The sequence below is a fragment of the Talaromyces atroroseus genome (assembly GCF_001907595.1).
Source record: "Talaromyces atroroseus strain IBT 11181 chromosome Unknown scaffold_2, whole genome shotgun sequence".
Classification (NCBI taxonomy): domain Eukaryota; kingdom Fungi; phylum Ascomycota; class Eurotiomycetes; order Eurotiales; family Trichocomaceae; genus Talaromyces; species Talaromyces atroroseus.
This window is the reverse complement of record NW_017971434.1, coordinates 1,364,820-1,382,056: the sequence shown is the minus strand read 5'-3', so window position 1 is coordinate 1,382,056 and position 17,237 is coordinate 1,364,820. Positions and strand designations below refer to the sequence as shown.

Below are 17,237 nucleotides of genomic sequence, written 5' to 3'. Positions count from 1 at the left end.
CGCAAATTATGTGGTTATCAGACAGACAACAGAAGCCAAAAAGCTCAGGGATATAATGCCTACACTCGCTCAAGACGCAAGAGGGAAAGAAAGACAGAATTGAGTATGGGCGTAGAACAAGAGAAGCAAATATTGAGCAGCAGTCATAATCGCGTAAAGAAACGATACGTGCAATGTAATAGAACAATGCCTCCGAGGCTCTGTATACTTATATTATCGTTAATAGTCCTCTTCGCCAACCATCACATGAATCACTTCATGCGCATGGCTGTCGGAGGCAGGAGGACCAGCAGCAGCCAAACACGGCGCAGCTGATCGCACTGTAACGGTGTCCTTTCGACGCTTGATAAACCAGAGCTGGAAAGTACCAGCCATCGCGATCAGTGTGCTGCTCCACCACGCAATAGCACTGCATCCAATTGCTGTCCCTGTACTATACAGATAGCCAGATAGTGGAGGAGCAACTGTACGACATGCGGCACCGGCTGAAGCTGCGAGTCCATTGATTTTACCCATGCATGATGCAGACGGGCTGGACTGTTTGATCAGAATAAGAAGAACTGGGTAAGCGATGATGGAAAGAATATTGCGGACTGCCAGGCAGGTGTAGATGCCGGCAAAATAGAGGTTTGGAGGGAGGAAGACCAAAAATGGGATGATAAAGTACGTCACTGGGTGCAGGGCGGTCACCAACACAAATAGTCTCCAAACACCCAACCAGTCAGTCAGAGGAGCGAAGATGACACTTTGAATGAAAAGTGCCATCAAGCCATCGATAGACATGATAAATCCGACGGTCCGTGTAGACAGCCCCAAGCCGCCTGTAATATGTAGGAAGTAGCGCGGAGAGATATCGACCTGAGGCTTGTCTTGGAGGAATATTGGGAGCAGATGATCGAAAGTCATAGAGTGATATGTGAAGACCCCAAGGGCAACGATAAACATGACAACCTGTGAAGTAAAGGCTACTTCATCTTGCCGCGATGATGACCTCTCTTTGGAGTTCTCGGCATGAAGTTGCCAATGTTCGTTTGTAAGTATATTGACTTCATTGAATGTGCCATAGGATTCGGCGCGGAGGTCGACCCCGGGGTTAGCTGTGGCACCAGCTGTTGCCATCAAAGGTGTTTCGACATTCGCTCTGTATTCTGACGGTAGTGACAGGGAGTGTGTCTGGTATTCAGGATGTGTTTCCTGCAAGAGAAACGCACCTCCAATGATGCTGAGTAGGAGAAGTCCAGCACAAAAGAGGTTAGGAAGCAAAAATGGGAACCTTCCAAATAACCCATCGGGTGAGAAAACAGACGGAAATCCTTCAACCGGTTTTGCCAGTAAGCCTCCAACGGCTGATAATTCAATGTTGTTAGCCAGAATAGGGTGGGGTAGGGATACGAATGTCCATCAGTATGTGAATACTTACCAGGTCCGAGAATAGTGCCGATGGACCAAACAAACGGCATGACTGCATATGCTCGAGCTGTAAAAAGTATTAGTACATGAGGATCCCAGAAATGTCAAGAGTGGTAAACATGATAAGACATACGTTCGTGTTCAGGGCGCTTCACAAGCTCACCAACCATGGTCTGAATCACGCCTATATTTCCATTAAGCACACCACCAATGATTCGACCAAGGAGAGCTACCCAAAAACTCGAAGCGAATCCCACTATCAACAGCGAAAGCATGGTGCCAGCGCAGCCGAGCAAAAGTACAGGTTTACGACCGATGCGATCCGATAGCGCTCCCCAAAGCATGCCAGTCAAAGCCTCGGCCATGGAAAATGCGGCGACTAGGATTCCCGCGTAGAAGGAGGCGTCGTTTGGGCCGCCGACGTGGAATTCTTGCACCATTACCCATGAGTACGGGAAAATCGAGGTGAGCGCGATCGGTTCTGCCACACGGCAGATAGCTGGGGGCGAGTCAGGATAATGCGTTTCATGGATCAAGCAGGGAAGATAAAAACTCACCCAAGAGAAAGAGCTGCAGACACGGAAAGGCATCGTCGTTCGAAAATGATCTTGTCTGTGGCGTTGATACCATGATTCTTTTGACACTTGAACGATTCTTACCACTTCCTTTCCCCGCAAAACCACGCAGAAAAGTCCCTTTCTTCACTTGTTCTCTTGTCAAAAAAAGATTGGTCTTCTTCTGCGCGGGCTGCCTTCCCTAGATGTTCCGCTGTACAGCCTGATCTTGCTGCCTTGGCTGTGACTCTACGCAGGACACAGCACGCAAACGGCTTTGGTCTCTGCTTATTGATAAAAACAAAAGGTCTGTGGCCGTTGTTGCAGATGCAGAGTACCTGGCGCGATAAAGAGAGAAGGAAGAGAAAAGAAGGACAAGAGGGCGAGAAAAGTATTGTTCCGGTCCAGACGTTGTGTTCCAGGGAACGCCCCCAGGAGACGGCAGTGGCAACGGGGAGCAGGCGCCGGGGCCCACATGCAGCGATAACCTTGGAAGCATACAAACACCCATACTCCGTACATGAAAAATTACATTTGTTCGCTCTTACACGCTGCGAGTCTCGATTCGGAATTGTGCCACAGCCAGGGCACCTTGCATATGACCCGGCAAGACCTGCATGCTTCACGTATTATAAACAAGAACTGGCATAAAGCTACTATTACAGGTGCAAGTGAAACTGCCACGCATATCCATATTCCGTAGGAGTGTACTGAATACATCGCAAAACGAGCGGGTTAGAAAAAATTCTTCTTTGATAAGAGAGGAGAAACACCACAGACTAGCGCCCGCTTGGCGCCGTTTTGGCGCCATTTTAGCGCCGGGACCACCCTCAATCCGCCGCTGATTCGCTGCGGATCTTTTGTATGGAAACGGTAAACCGACTTCGTCTCTTGACTCTCTTTGACCGGACTTGGCTTTTCCAATCTTTACTGACCGTTCGTATGCCTTCTATGTACTCTACATACACAAGTGATGATTGAAAAAAGATTGTGCATCTCATTGCATGGTGGCCGTTGACCGCTCTCTCGTCTATCACCGATGATCTGTGCTACGCCAGAAAGATATAACTGCATCAATCGTTCGTTCATTTCCGTCGAGCCCTTAGCAGAAAAGTACAAACATCATCATGTCCGTTCCATTCGCCGAACAGGGAGGTAGAAAGACATGATAGTTCATATTATACAGGACAATTTATCGTATCACTATCATATTATTATCATCGATCCCCATCGCCATGCGAGACCGGTATGTAGTTCCTTCGCTCCTTCACAGCCTAGCATTCAAATCACAGCGTCAGTCGGAAACATTCCCCACTTTCTTCTTTGTGAGACCCTTACCTCGATCCATCCCTGAACCCAAGGTCTGAAAACAGCCCATGTAAGCAAACCGCTTGTCGCAAGTATAAAAATTATAACCACAGCTTCGTCCTTTCGCGAATCTCGTTCTAATCCATAAGAACCATCAGCATAAGAAATCACAATATGGATTCTCTGCCATATATAAGAGAAGAGAAGTCGAAGATAAAGAAAAACGAAAGGGGGATCACAGCAGATCATAAACATACGGAAACACGTCGCAATAACATCATCCTCCTTTGCGCCTTTGCATTTCGGTAAATTGTAATCGAGGCAGAACCGGCGATTGCAGTCATTGCATGTCAACGCTCTATCTTTTTTATTGTTGTTATTGTTATTGTTATTGCTCTTATCGTTATCTTCCTGCGCCTCAGTGGCGGGGGCGCGTTCGTCGAGTGTTGTTAGCCATTCGGTTGTCCGCCTCGTTAATCCATTTCCAAGTTCTTTGCTGATGTCTATCGGGCGAAGTTCGATGATTGTGCTATTTGAAAAACAGGTGCATTTGCAGAAGGACGATGGCTCTATTTATCCCATCAAGAAGTTAGCCTGCTTTTTTCTGCAGTTGGAAAGTTTGAGGGAGGACTGACTCGCAGCTAAAACTCCTGTGATACTTGAGAATATACTCAGGAATAGTATATATTGTAGAAGGCGAATATATCCTATCATGTTGAGATAGGCATATAGTATAACGACGTCGCAGTGCTCGCCTGACGTTGATGCGACGCTTCATTTCGCGACTGATGCCGGGAGCTCACTTATCTTATCTGGTCACGTGATGCCATACCAAAGCTAAAAGGCCGACAACCATATCGACACCGATTAATTATGAAGGATTAAACGTCTAAAACAGACCGATAAGTATATAAATTTATAGTCTACCCTCTTCCCTTCAAACCCTTGCGCCGGTTCTCGCGCTGTCTCTTGTCCTTCGCAGCCTCTCGTCTTCTCCTTTTCCAAGCTCTATTATTTTCTCCGCGGTGTTCCCAAAACCATTTCACAAAGTCGCTTTCTTCCGGCTGCTGCTGCTGCGAGGAAGACTGATTTCGTGTCTTGGAAGGTGTTGCTTCCGGTGCCTGGCTATGGGCGTAACCATCCACATCTTCCATATCCTCATCCTCATCTTCGTCCGCGTCACTTTGGGCGGACGATAGGAATTTATGACGAGGGAAAACCGCGGTATCTGGTGTAGGCGCGCCACTTCTCACGCCACGAACTTGACGGTCCCGATTCGTATACGGCGTTAGTGGTCCGAGGGACTCGGGTGGGACTTCCTCTTCATCCTCGATATCGTCGTCATCGCCTGCAAAGAAACTGAACGTGTTGCCCGTATCCAGAGACAGCTTCTCATCTGGACCCGCACGTTTAAAGAGAGCTTCAAGGGGGTGCACATCCTTGGTCTCCGTCGTGACTTCAGTAGCTTGAGGCGCTGGTGAATGAGCTTTACTGTCGGCCTCGGAGCTATCGCCGGAGCTATCATTATCTTCACCATCGCCGCTGCTTGAATCTTCCGCTTCTGCTTCTGGTTTGGCATCGCTCTTAACAGTCTCCTTCTTCGTGACTAGTTTATCCACTTGCGTCTCTAAAGTAGAGTCTTTCTCCTCGTGGCTACTTATTGACGAAGCATCGCTGCTTGACGAGGCTTCCGACCCGCTATCACTGTCAGAGTCGCTGTCGGAGTCGCTGCTCTCACTATCCGTGGGGCCACTGGACGAAGTCCAGTCCGAGTCTTGGTCCTCTTTTCCAGATTCAAACACAGCAACAGGGGAGGGAGATTTCTTCCTCTGCTTGACAGCAACTCGCTCTTTGGCGCCGTCTCTTTTCCCTGGGTGATAGTCGGCCGTTCTGGTCTTTTGGCTGTCTATTACTTCCTGAACATTGCCATTTTCATCAACCCATCCTTTACCCTCCTCAAAGCCCGCAGTAACCGGCTTCTCCCCCATCGTGGATTTCAGAAAAGATGGATGCGAGATCGTCTGTGAAAACTCATGGACCACGACCTCATTTGGGGCCTTGGGCTTTTTAGACTTCGCGTTCTTTTTCGATGCTGCATCGGGCGTCTTATTTGGCGGCGTTTTGATTTTGAATAAGCACTCTGCCTTCTCCGTGTACTTTGATTTGGACTGCGGTTTAGCTATTCTAGCTTCCTTCTCGGCCTTGGTCTGTTTTTTGTATTTCTTGGCGCTCGCAGGCTCCGTCCACCCTCGTTTCACTTTTCTGTCTGCCGGTAGCTCATATCCATCAAGCACACTGTCTTCCGCTTTGCGTTTCGATGTTTTTTTCAGCTTGGTTGAGGGTACTTTTTCACTAGCGTCGTCGTCGTCAACCCGGGCTTTCTTCTTGCTTGGATCAGCCCTGGCGGCTTCAACCTTGAGCTTTTTGCCTTTCAAGATGGACCCATTGAGCTTTTTCTTGAGCTTGTCTGCCTCCATGGAAGGAAGACTGACAAAGCCGTAGTTGTTTTCGGGGAATGTGGGGATAGTATGGAAAGAGATATCGGTCGCTAAAGGACGGATTGAGGGCACGAGGATCGAGTCCAGCAGAGCGGGCGATAGAGGTGAAATGTGGAGGCGGGTGATGGAATCGGTCATTGCAGCATATTGGTTGTCTCTGTGTCTCCTGCCGCCTCTGGTGGAAAGAAAGCTGTATGCGATAAAATCAAGAATCTGTTTATGCAGGACGAACGAACAGAATATTTTTGCACTAGCCACAGGGCCCGCTAGGCGGTGAGGCGCCGAGCCCTGTACAGCCACAGCTTATCTCATCACGGGTCTCGTCCGCCTGACGTCAAGCACTCGTTTTGATGCGCACAGAATGATCACAAAGTTGATCATCTTCTGTATTCGCTAGTTAGGGTAAGTAGTAAGTTAACTAGAACAATATCAAGTCAACCGAGTCAGCCTCGGCTGTAGACTAAGCAGTGAGCACTAACATCGCCGCGATTCATTTGTCTCTCCTCTGCCTCCCGGAGCCGACTTCAAGCTACAAGTTTGCTATTCTCCCTTAGTTATTATTCCATCGTACAGTTAGGCGTTCAAGACAGCATACCGTCCTACCACAATTTCGTGTATCCATTTCCCGCTGCTCTTTGTTGTTGTTGTTGTTGTTGTTATCGCCGCCGGCCAGCCCAACCAGGGCCCCCACCCGCCTTAAATCCTTAAAATCCGCGTGCTTGGGTCCTTCTCGTCTTCCAGGAGCATATTGGGATATTTTTCAGATACCACATTCCTCCGTCGTCCTCGCTTCAGTGTTTCCCCCCGGCCTGTGCGACAAAGACATCAAAGATTTTCGCACGCATCCGGCCATTCCGCCACCGACTGAAACATTAACAGCCCAGTCTGCTCCAGCCCGCGATTACGTTGGACTAGCGCCAAGTGGAGGAGCCCGCCTTAGTCACCCAGCCCCAGCCCGCGGCTGCTCTCTCACCTCAGCTCACTCAACTCGCTCACACATGGCCACTCTCTAACGAACCTCGTCCATCCCACGATCCCACGATCCCACGATCCCGCCTGGGCAGGGAGCTCGCCGATCAATGTCACTCACCACCCCGTGTACACATGGTGATTTTTCGCAATAGAGCCTTCTCGCTACCCTTGCTCTTCCTCCACAGGGCGAACAACGGGCTTGTTTTCCAGGTATCCTTCCGCCCTTTGAAAGCACGGAAACGGCTTTGCTTCTCGATTCGCCATGGGAAATTCACAGACCAAGGAGGCGCGCCCGCCCTTATCGTCATCATATAGAAACAGATCGTTGTCCGATCAGGGTCGCTCGCCATATCATGGTTCTCGGTCGCACCGCTCCAGTCGACCGGACCTCTCATTCCTCGGCCTCGGCGGTGGGTCGGCTGAGCGTGATGCTGTTGCCCACGAGCAGCGTCGCGAAACAAGACAAGATCGCGAGGCACGACGCCAGGAAAGGGAAAGAGTCGCCCGTCTGCGAGAGAGGGAGAGGAGTATGAAAGAAGAACATGTTGATGGGGGATTCCTGGTCACTCAGGGTGTCTACGTTGGTGCGGAGGACTTTAACAAAGCTGTAGTCCGTCAGCTCATGGTGCGTATAGCCTATTTCTCACATCTTGACAAGGAATCATGTATGCTAAACCATTAGCGCAGATCGAAAGACGACTAGCACCGTTTTGGCGAGGACTAAATGACTTTTCGGAATCATGGACCGAGCATCAACTCATGGCAGCAGCCCGGGGACTGCCTATTCCTCCACCGGACCAGATCCCGCCTGAATTGGAGTATACAGTACCTTCAGAAAATACGGCGGATGCCAGCCAGTCTTCTGAGAAGAACACACAGTTTTTGGCTGTTCCCACATCCGCAAGACCGTCATCTGCACATTCAGAGGTAGCAGCTCTACCTACGCTGAGTCCCGCGCAATCTTTACCGTCATCTCCTCCCCCAATTGCATCCGGCACGTCTACCTCGCCTCTTTTCCGCAGCAGAGCAAAGACTTTAGCTGCCCTAACACATTCAAACAAGAACAGCCCAGTCTCGGAGCCAGTTCCGCGAGAATTTATGATACCGCATGACCCCTTTGTCAATGGGCAGCCCATCGAGGCCTATCTCTACAAAGATGCTAGTGAATGCCCTATTTGTTTTCTCTATTATCCACCTTACCTCAATCACACTCGGTGCTGTGACCAACCAATCTGCTCAGAATGTTTTGTGCAGATCAAGCGACCAGACCCGCACCCACCAGAACATGGTGAATCACAGGGCCAAAATGCTGACAGGGAAAGTGGCCCCAGTGCCAGCGAAGAACGCGACGGAACGGAGCAAGAGTCACAGCTCGTGTCTGAGCCCTCTGCTTGCCCATTCTGCGTGCAACCGGAATTTGGTGTCACCTATGCTCCACCGCAATTCCGGCGAGGGTTGGTATATGCAGCTCCCAACGGCCTTGCTTCGGGTTTAGCTGCCTCTCCAGTGTCTTCCAGCTCTTCGCTTGGCTCAATGGCATCTCCTGCACCGCCCACTGGACGCCGCAGAGCCACGTCACTTTCAGCTAGTGATCCAAGCGTCATTACTACTGATAAAGTCCGTCCTGATTGGGCCCAGAAATTGGCCAATGCGAGAGCGCATGCTGCTCGTCGGTCAGCGGCAGCTACTGCCTTGCATACAGCTGCCTATCTAATGAATTCCTCGGGTTCTGAAATTCGAGGTTTTGGACGCCGCGGAGTCCTGCGACGAGCTGCTGGCGGTGGTAGCTCCGGCACACAAACCCCGGCGAACCGACCTCAGGGCGGCCCTTCGCCAGCTCTTCATGCACTTGCGTTTTTGTCGGAACGCAGAGTTGTCGGTGAACATGCCAACGAATCCAGCACATTGGCTCCTCCACGTGAGAGCTCTAGACGCAGTCGAATTGATGACCTAGAAGAAATGATGATGATGGAGGCTATCAGGATGAGTTTGGCGAGCGAGGAAGAACGGCGGCGGAAGGAAGAAAAAGAAATGCGAAAAGAAGCCAAGAAGAAAGAGAAGGAAGCAAAGAAAGCCGAAAAGTCGATGCGAAAAAATGCCTCTTACAGCAACAGTCAGGCGAGTCTAGCTGTTCTGAGTAGTGGTACTCCTAGTCGGGTGGATAGCAGCTCTTCATCGGTTATTGGGGAGGATCAAACGAACTCGGACAGTAAAGGAAAGAAGGTTGATCGCGTGTCATCGATTCTTCCTACTGTGACTAGAACAGAAGCAACAGATGCCGGCGAGCCCAGCACGACTTCTCAGAAACCCGCTGCCAATCGTACTGATTTGGACTCGCTTCCACAGGCTTCACCCACAGAGCAACCGCGGCCTTCACACCTGCGGCACGTATCAAGTGCATCGTCGACATCGTCTTCATTCGCGGAGAATGGGACGGGCGATCACTCAGATCCTACCGCATCATCCTCTAATGCAGCTGCAGAGCCAATGTTCAACTTCCGAAGTCTCACTGCCGTTATTGGCGATGAGGAAAAATCACAGAATGCAGAGCACGCAGAACATGCAGAACACGTCGAGGATGCGGGTCAACAACAGTTCTCAGCAACAGCAACAGACAATGCTACGAAAGCACAGACTCAATCTCCCAAAACAGAGAACAGTACGGCACCGATAGAGAGTACGTCTCCGCAGGAACATGAACATGAACATGAACATGAACATGGGCATGTCTCGAGCATGGCTCCTAAGGAACTTAATGCTCATTCAGTAGAAGTTTCTCGCGAGACCACCGTTTGATACATCCCTACAAACCAATCCTCATTTTCCAGCTGGACTGTAAAATATATCTTCTCAACGAGACATCACCTCATTTCATTCAATCTTTGGATCCCTTCTCCTACGTGATAACGGCCTTATTAGTACCTTCTCTCGTCAATCATTTTTGACACTGCTCTTTCTTTTCTCTTGGGTGGCCTTTATTTCTTTCTTATTTGCCGTTGTCGTATTCTTCTTTACAGGAAATTTGATGAATGATGTGATCAAATTTGCGTTTGTGTAGCAGAATTTTTTGGTCTTTCTTTTTTTCTTTTTTTTTTCTTTTCATTGGGTGATGTTGAATTAAATGGATGCATACTATAGGTTCACCTCGGTTTCAGATTATATAGGAATTTCAGTGATATTTTTTTTATAGAATAAAGTAACTCCATACCTCGACAGCAGCTGTGTCAATCAGCTTAAAATGCTTAAAATTTCAGGTAGAGAAGAGTAGTTTGCTCTAAAGACGTAATTGTGTGCTTATATTCTGTTTCAAACAGGACATGCAACCAAGAGAGAAAACCTTGGAACATAGTCAACCTTCAGCTCGGTGCAGGCAACCAAAGGCAATCATGAGTATAAGAAAGCCCCAAAAGGGTCCAGAAACAAATGCAAAGCGCATACTTGAACGAAGACAAACAGAATGTCCTCGCAGAGATCATCTGCCTCGTAGTGTCCACTATTGCCTTGAGGAGGGTCCTCAAGATCTACTCGACAAAGAAGAGAATAGCCAAAACCCAAAGTGGATACGCGAGTGGGATGTAAAGAGTGAGAACCGTGATCGACTGGCTTGTTCAACGCCAGATCTTTATCTTTTGAAGGAGATGGACCGGCTCCGGAAACAAGAATAGCAAAACCTCGTGGTCTGTGTTGATGACAACGACGATACCGATAGTCTGAATACTCTCCAGTAGGAGGATGACCATACTGTCCAGGAGTAATGGCTGCAAGAATAAGCCTGGGCTCGGCTGGCTATCGCGTCTTGCGGACTTGATCTTAGTCCGCTAGGATGATAGGTTCGTCAGACCGATACGAGAACCCAATCACCATAGACATTGGCCTGTCAAACGAGAGGTGGATGCTGTAAAAGGGAATGTAAATGCTGCTTCAATCCTCATTGGGCCACAGCTGGCGAAATAATCCTGTGCTGGAATATATTCGACAGGTCGTATGACATTTTCGCCCATTGCACAGAAGAATGTGCGGGTTGTCGTCGCTATTGGGGCTTAGGCGTGCTGTCCGGGATGAGGTCGATGGGTCTTTAATGTGTATCAAATGACTTGTTCTTTTCTTTCTAATAGAAGCTGCATAATGGCAAGGCTGCAGGTAGAATATGAGCTGTTATAGAAACACCCAAGCTGAATCTCTCGGTGATTGATGTTGGGAAACCAACTAGTAGGAAATAGGCAGCAAAGGTAATACAATGCCATGCCAGTCTGGCGAGCGATATTCTGGCTACTGTCCTTGCAAGGAATACTGTAAGAGGATTGTTATAAGGGGATCGAACAGAACGTACTAGAAAATTGTATTTGCCTGTCAAATAGCAGCTAAAGCCCATCAGAATGTTGCTAGCTAGTCACAGCTAGTTAACTATCTCTAATGAGATTTATATTTTCTTCCTACTCCAATCCTCTGGGAACTAATTCACACTTTCTACAGTTTTGAATGTCACGAGGAAGCCAGTCATGTGATCATTTGCCCTAGCCCTAGGGAATAACCTCATCGGAGCTTATTCGGGATAAGCGCAGGGGGGTTGTCGGATTACAGGTGAACCAACAAGAACAGTCCTCATACATTTTACTAAGTACTAGACTACTGGTAACTGTAAGGAACTGGCAGCGGAATATACGGCATTATTTACACATAAAATGAGTATTACCAGAAGCCCCATGAAGGGGTCCCTTTTTGATGGCTTACTGGTTTATTTTCCGTCATTATGAACCTATTTAGAATCCTGGAGATTCTAGTACTAGTCGGAATCTTCAGGCTCTCAAACAGACTCCCAATTTGGACCTGCTCAAGAGAGCTGCGCAGAACCGCCGAGAGGTAGTGAAGGTTTTGGAAAGGATGGCACACGAAGAAGACTGTCTAGGACACCACAAGCGTCTAAGCTTCGAGACAGGATAATGAAACACAGATGTTTCTATCTCATGACGGAGAGGGCTGTATCATCCTTCGTGGCACCTCGATTGGAGCTATCAAAGAACCACCCCGAGCCCGAGCCCATCCAGCTTAATTCAACACAAGACCTGTTGCAGGATCCTACCAACGAATAACAAGTCTCACAGTGGGCTAAGCTCGCACAATTCTACGCTGGAGATAGCAACCGACAGCGAGAATCTCAATCTCTTCTTTGAGGTACAAAAAGCTCGACTTGACGAATAGTCGCTATCTGGCAGAGAGTTATAATCGGCGAGGCAAAATCCTCTGCTGCTTTTGCAGGTACGGTGGAACTCTTCCTTCTGAGTATACTGGTTAATGACAATAGAGATAAACAGTCACTGGCATGTTGTACAGATTAGTCGCATCTTATTTAGCCACTGCAGAGCTAATTTGCTCATTATGGTTTGAAAAGGCTCATGCAAAGGCAAGTTGCGATGAGGAATTCCCAGGACTGGCTTTAATGACCTTAAATAATATCCTCAGTAACAATAATACGGCGTGAATAATGATCTTAAGGAAAGCGAAGAGCCGCAAATCCAAATGTTTCCCATTTATCCTGATCCAATAGCTAGTATTAATAATGATCAGTTTGCTTAATGAGGTTCTCACAGTAAAGGTATCATTGAGATTATAGTTCATCAACGAATTCATTTCCTCAATGAAGAAAGCTCAGGATATATAAGACAATCAAGGAATAGCTTGATCTCTTATATAATGCAGTCCGCTTTATCTATGTTCATATTAGAACACCTCTGCCCACTTTAGAGAGAAGGATATGGAAGATGATAGCAAAAAAGGCTCTAAGGCACTGTACTTGGTAAATTAAATTATTTTGACACTGTACTACATCCCCGTTAATCAGTATGATAGAAAATAGCTTTGCATTTAGTGACTTCCAGAATGATGTGGATTGCATATTGAAAGTATTATTAATTTTGAAAGATCTGTTCTAAATTGTGTATTTATTAAAAAAGTATTAATCTAACGTTGCTAGAGTTTATAAGAGATTTTTTGTATGATATCTAATAGTGACCTTCATATCTTATGTAAACTGTGAATCCTACTACTCCTACAATTCATTACTTTGAATTATATTACGAAAAGAATAGTGACCTGCTTTTTGGGATCCCTAACTGAAAATCTTGGAGGAAATCTTGTGGATCAAGAGTATACAAATTCTTACATCTAGATGATAAACGCGCGTTGATGGTATGGCTCCGACTTTGTTTTTGGAGCTTTTTTATATTTGTTTTGTTAATGAACAATACTTACCCCTTTCATAGTAGTTTTTTAAACGAGTAATATCTAGAATTGAGGTCCTTTAGGCTTTGGAGGTAGGTAGGGGTACGCCAGTCTTTCTTTATGTAGTTATATAAAATAATACCAAAAAATTTTTGATAGCACAGTACAAATTTTTGAATTCAGGATTTATAATATAAAGAAATGCGGCCACTGCACTGGCATAGGAACCTCCATATGCAATATCGTAACTAAGTGTTCAATACCTAAAAGGATTTATTTTTATTGTATACAGTTTATACGTGTATACCTATCGGGTAATTTTACACTCTATCTGCGTACCTAGGTGGCTTACTTGCTCATGTAGTGATTTCTCTGGGATATAGAATAATATAATTGTATTGAAAGTTTCCTTAACTACCATCGCACCCCTTTGGCCAACCTCGTCATTTTCATCTTGGCCGCAACTTACTACTGCGAAAGATGATCAATTGTGATTTCTTGGAAGTATATAGTTCTATCTTCTATGACAGATGCCTCATCCTTGCCTCAAGGGTATGGATTCACTTTCAGAACGTGGCAGATCTCCCAGAAGACTGCTGTGGTATAGTGTCGCTTTCTTTGCTGAGTATGCCGAGGGCTTCTGCTTCCTCCTGTTTGCCTCGAGCTAGATATATTTGTTTCAGCCGGTCCTTTGTTTTCTGAATATGCGGACTGTTCGCCTCCAATGTATCCTTTTGCACCTTCAAGACTGCCAGAGCTAGGGATTCAGCTTTATCCAGTTGATTTTGAGCCTTGTAGACAGATGCCAGATCTAGCCTGGCCCATTGAGCATCCGGGTGCATGGCTCCTAGCTTTCTGGTTTGTGCCTCAATTAATCGCACATATAAAGAATGGAAATTAATAATCACTCTGCTAACTATATTTGATAGATTTCAGTTTTGGCCTACGCCGTCAAATCTTCTTCCCATTACTTGGAGACGGCATCTTTACGCAGGATGGTGCTGCGTGGAAGCATTCAAGAGAACTTCTCCGGCCACAATTTACACGGCAGCAATATCAAGGCCTTGATATTTTCCGGGAACACGTGAATGATTTGATTGCATTAATCCCAAAGGACGGTCAGCCTGTTGATCTCCAGCCTCTTTTTTTCCAGCTTACTCTCGACACCACGACGGAACTTATTTTTGGAGCCTCTATAAATACTCTCAAAAAGGAAGAAGGTATCTCTCGGACCAAGGATTTTGCAGAGAACTTTGACACTGCTCAGAATTTTGTTGTTCAGCGTTTTCGTCTTCTAGACTTGTACTGGCTTATTGGCGGACAAAAATTTCAACGCTCCTGTGCAACTGTCCATGATTTTGTGGATGATATTATAGAAAATAGTCAGCGAGAGGCCCAGAAAGATTCCAGAAAAGCTTCTCGGTACCTATTTTTCAATACCATTGCACAAAAGTACAATGACAAAAAGGCAGTCAGGGACCAGCTTGTTAACGTGTTACTTGCTGGTCGAGATACGACTGCGTGCTTATTGACATGGACCTTGTGAGCGAATTCTATCAGTTCCTTCCCCTAGACATCATTCTAATACTGTTTCTATAATAGCCATTTGCTTGCTCAACACCAAAGAGTCTTGAAATGTCTCTTAGACGAAATATCGCATACTGTAGGGCAAAGAGACGGTCTAACACGAGAGGATCTAAAAAAAATGCCATACTTGGCAAACATTCTTAAAGAAAGTGAGCTAATTCCTGGTCCTGACTTAATAAGATATCTAAGATTAAATAACTTCTAGCTCTTCGGCTATATCCATCTGTTCCTGTAAACACTAGAACAGCGCATCGCACGACCATCCTTCCAACAGGCGGAGGACCGGATGGTCTATCACCGGTGATTATTCGAAAAGGAGAAAATGTTGCTTTCTGTATTTATGCAATGCATCGCCGGGAGGATCTCTATGGCAAAGACGCAGAAGAGTTTCGTCCAGAACGCTGGGAAGAGAATCTACCACTTTTCAAAGACGAGACTACCGCGTCTTGGGGGTACCTCCCTTTCAATGGAGGCCCACGAGTTTGTCTAGGACGTATGTTTGTCTCATTCATGCACTCTGTAATTTCTATGGCTAACCTGATTTTTCCAACTACAGAAGATTTTGCCCTCATTGAAGCTTCCTACACCATCGTGCGAATCTTACAGGCATTCCCTAATCTACGAGCTGCACCTGATTCAGGCCACGAAACACGTAAGTGGATAGGATATTCTTCACATCACACGGAAGGGGTAGAAAAGATCACCTATGAAAGGCAAAAAATGACTCTAGTCTTGTCACTTGGTGGTGGATGTCGTATACAATTTGAGCCTTGAATGTAAACTCTATCTAGAGGGCTTGTTGCTGGTCAGCAGTCGTTGGAGCTCTTCTACATTGCGGTTTTTTGTTGTATGATTTGAAAGCTTTTAGGGAACCAATCGATATGATTGTATGTAACTTATTCTTAGAAACCTATCCAAGACCCTGAAACTACATGGACCAAACCATACCGGCACCTAGGGCATTCAACGTGTCCGAAAATAGATAGTACCTCAGGACAATGTATAGCATCCAATACTACCCTGCACATCAAATCGACGTGAAACAAATAACGGGGCTAGTTATGCGCATAGCCTTGTTCTGAGTCATGGCCCGTACAGGGATTTACTGCTCAATAACCCCCCCGGTTCAGTCGCTGGCATTTATTTACCTTGGTATTTTTCAAATTACTGCCTCTCATACTTATAGAAGATTTTTTTCTGTGCCAACAACAATAAGAAATGTCCAAGCAACAAACCGTTGGTATCACCGAGCTGTATAGATGCCAGGGCAAGACACCGGAAATAGAGTAAGTCTCAAATTATCTGCACTCCGTCAAGTAATCGCTCATCTTTGCCAGCATAGTCGCAGTCCATGGTTTGAATGGTGACGCCTTCGAGACATGGACGTCGTCGAGCAATGATTCCGAGAGAGTCTGCTGGCTAAACCATCCGGACCTCCTGCCACACTTCGTCGGGAACGCTCGTGTATTGACATGGGGTTACAATGCAAATATTACATCCCTATTTGGGAAGTCTACAAGTTCTGATCGAATTCTGCAACACGCTCAGACTCTGGTTGAAGATCTCCTGGCGGATAGGGAGGTAAGTCAACCTATTTCCTGCAAAACCTGCTGTAATTGGAACTGATCAAGGTCCCAGCTCGAAGATGCTACTGATCGACCTATTGTTTTTGTTTGCCACTCACTTGGTGGAATTATCGTGAAACGTGTATGTCCTACTCCTTTTCGTCATATATACCCTACAGCCTGCCTATAAATGATGAGCTTCTGACGCTTGATCCGGGTATCGATAGGCCTTAAGTTTCTCTGCGAGTCGCTCATCACCAAGATCTGCACGCCTACATTCCCTATATTTGTGTACGTATGGGATTCTCTTCTTCGGCACGCCTCACAACGGCTCTAGCAAAGCCCGCCTACTAGACGGTCTCCAAAAGCTTGCGTCCAACATCGTCCCCAAACGGGCCATACAATTTGAATCAGGACTCATCAAAGCACTAAAAGATGGTTCCGAGACGCTTCAGAACATTACAAACGATTTTGCCCCCCTGATGTCCCGTTTTCACATGTACTTTTTCTGGGAGCAGCTGAAAACCGACCTGAAATATACCAAAGACTACATCGTGGAGGAATCAAGTGCTGCGCCCATGCTGGACTCGATATCGGGGAGATGTGGGATTTCAGCGGATCACAGAGGTATGTGTAAGTTCCAGAGTCCGGATTCTCCTGGCTTTCGTACCGCCATTGCTGCCATCAAGCGGTATGCTCAGAATGCCCCGAGCATAATCGGCCCAAGGCTGGCTCAGTACCAAGTCCAGTCGACCCAGTTGCGGAAAGATGAAGCAATGGAGCTGTTAAACAGCATATGAACGCCAATCCGATTAGAACTTTGCACTGAAGCTTGAAAGTGTCTATTTCCTGGTTTAGCTGTGCTGGATTAAGTAGCGTGTGTAATAATACTAAGTCAAAGAACAATAAGCAATGAACTCCACAAAATACTTTCATTGAAAGTCTTGAGTATATCAGTCACGGCACAAAGAAGTCGCGAGGAAGGTATAAAGGCTACTGCATACTTTTAAGCGTTGTGTCTAGCACTTGGGTAGGCATGGGCATACTTCTTCTAGTAATTTATCTATAGGTCGTGTAAAATGTCATGTATATACTCTACAGAGAAAGACGTGCCTGACTCTCAG

The 17,237-nt window shown here is 46.6% G+C and overlaps 4 protein-coding genes across 4 annotated transcripts, besides 2 other annotated features; 2 read left to right on the top strand and 2 right to left on the bottom strand.

Annotated features, from left to right (window-relative positions):
* Positions 1–219: 219 nt before the first annotated feature.
* On the bottom strand, positions 220–2,040 carry UA08_02613 (hypothetical protein; the record flags this gene model as incomplete). The annotated part of the gene is made up of 4 exons (XM_020264674.1): positions 220–1,346; positions 1,421–1,477; positions 1,544–1,909; positions 1,968–2,040. The coding sequence occupies 4 exons, from the start codon at positions 2,038–2,040 to the stop codon at positions 220–222; spliced, it is 1,623 nt and encodes a 540-aa protein (XP_020122517.1).
* Positions 2,041–4,195: 2,155 nt separating this feature from the next.
* On the bottom strand, positions 4,196–5,908 carry UA08_02612 (hypothetical protein; the record flags this gene model as incomplete). Its single annotated transcript, XM_020264673.1, has 1 exon — positions 4,196–5,908. The coding sequence occupies one exon, from the start codon at positions 5,906–5,908 to the stop codon at positions 4,196–4,198; it is 1,713 nt and encodes a 570-aa protein (XP_020122518.1).
* Positions 5,909–7,004: 1,096 nt separating this feature from the next.
* Positions 7,005–9,538, top strand: UA08_02611 (Protein sip5; the record flags this gene model as incomplete). The annotated part of the gene is made up of 2 exons (XM_020264672.1): positions 7,005–7,367; positions 7,430–9,538. 2 exons carry the CDS (start codon positions 7,005–7,007, stop codon positions 9,536–9,538), a joined length of 2,472 nt encoding a protein of 823 aa, XP_020122519.1.
* Positions 9,539–11,024: 1,486 nt separating this feature from the next.
* Positions 11,025–11,210: a repeat region (Identified by RepeatMasker using a combination of RepBase library and repeat library created with RepeatScout).
* A 182-nt stretch (positions 11,211–11,392) lies between these two features.
* Positions 11,393–11,488: a repeat region (Identified by RepeatMasker using a combination of RepBase library and repeat library created with RepeatScout).
* A 2,197-nt stretch (positions 11,489–13,685) lies between these two features.
* UA08_02610 (hypothetical protein) lies at positions 13,686–16,913 on the top strand (the record flags this gene model as incomplete). The annotated part of the gene is made up of 9 exons (XM_020264671.1): positions 13,686–13,819; positions 13,898–14,503; positions 14,564–14,697; positions 14,754–15,041; positions 15,105–15,200; positions 15,765–15,834; positions 15,886–16,129; positions 16,187–16,255; positions 16,341–16,913. 9 exons carry the CDS (start codon positions 13,686–13,688, stop codon positions 16,911–16,913), a joined length of 2,214 nt encoding a protein of 737 aa, XP_020122035.1.
* Positions 16,914–17,237: the final 324 nt, after the last annotated feature.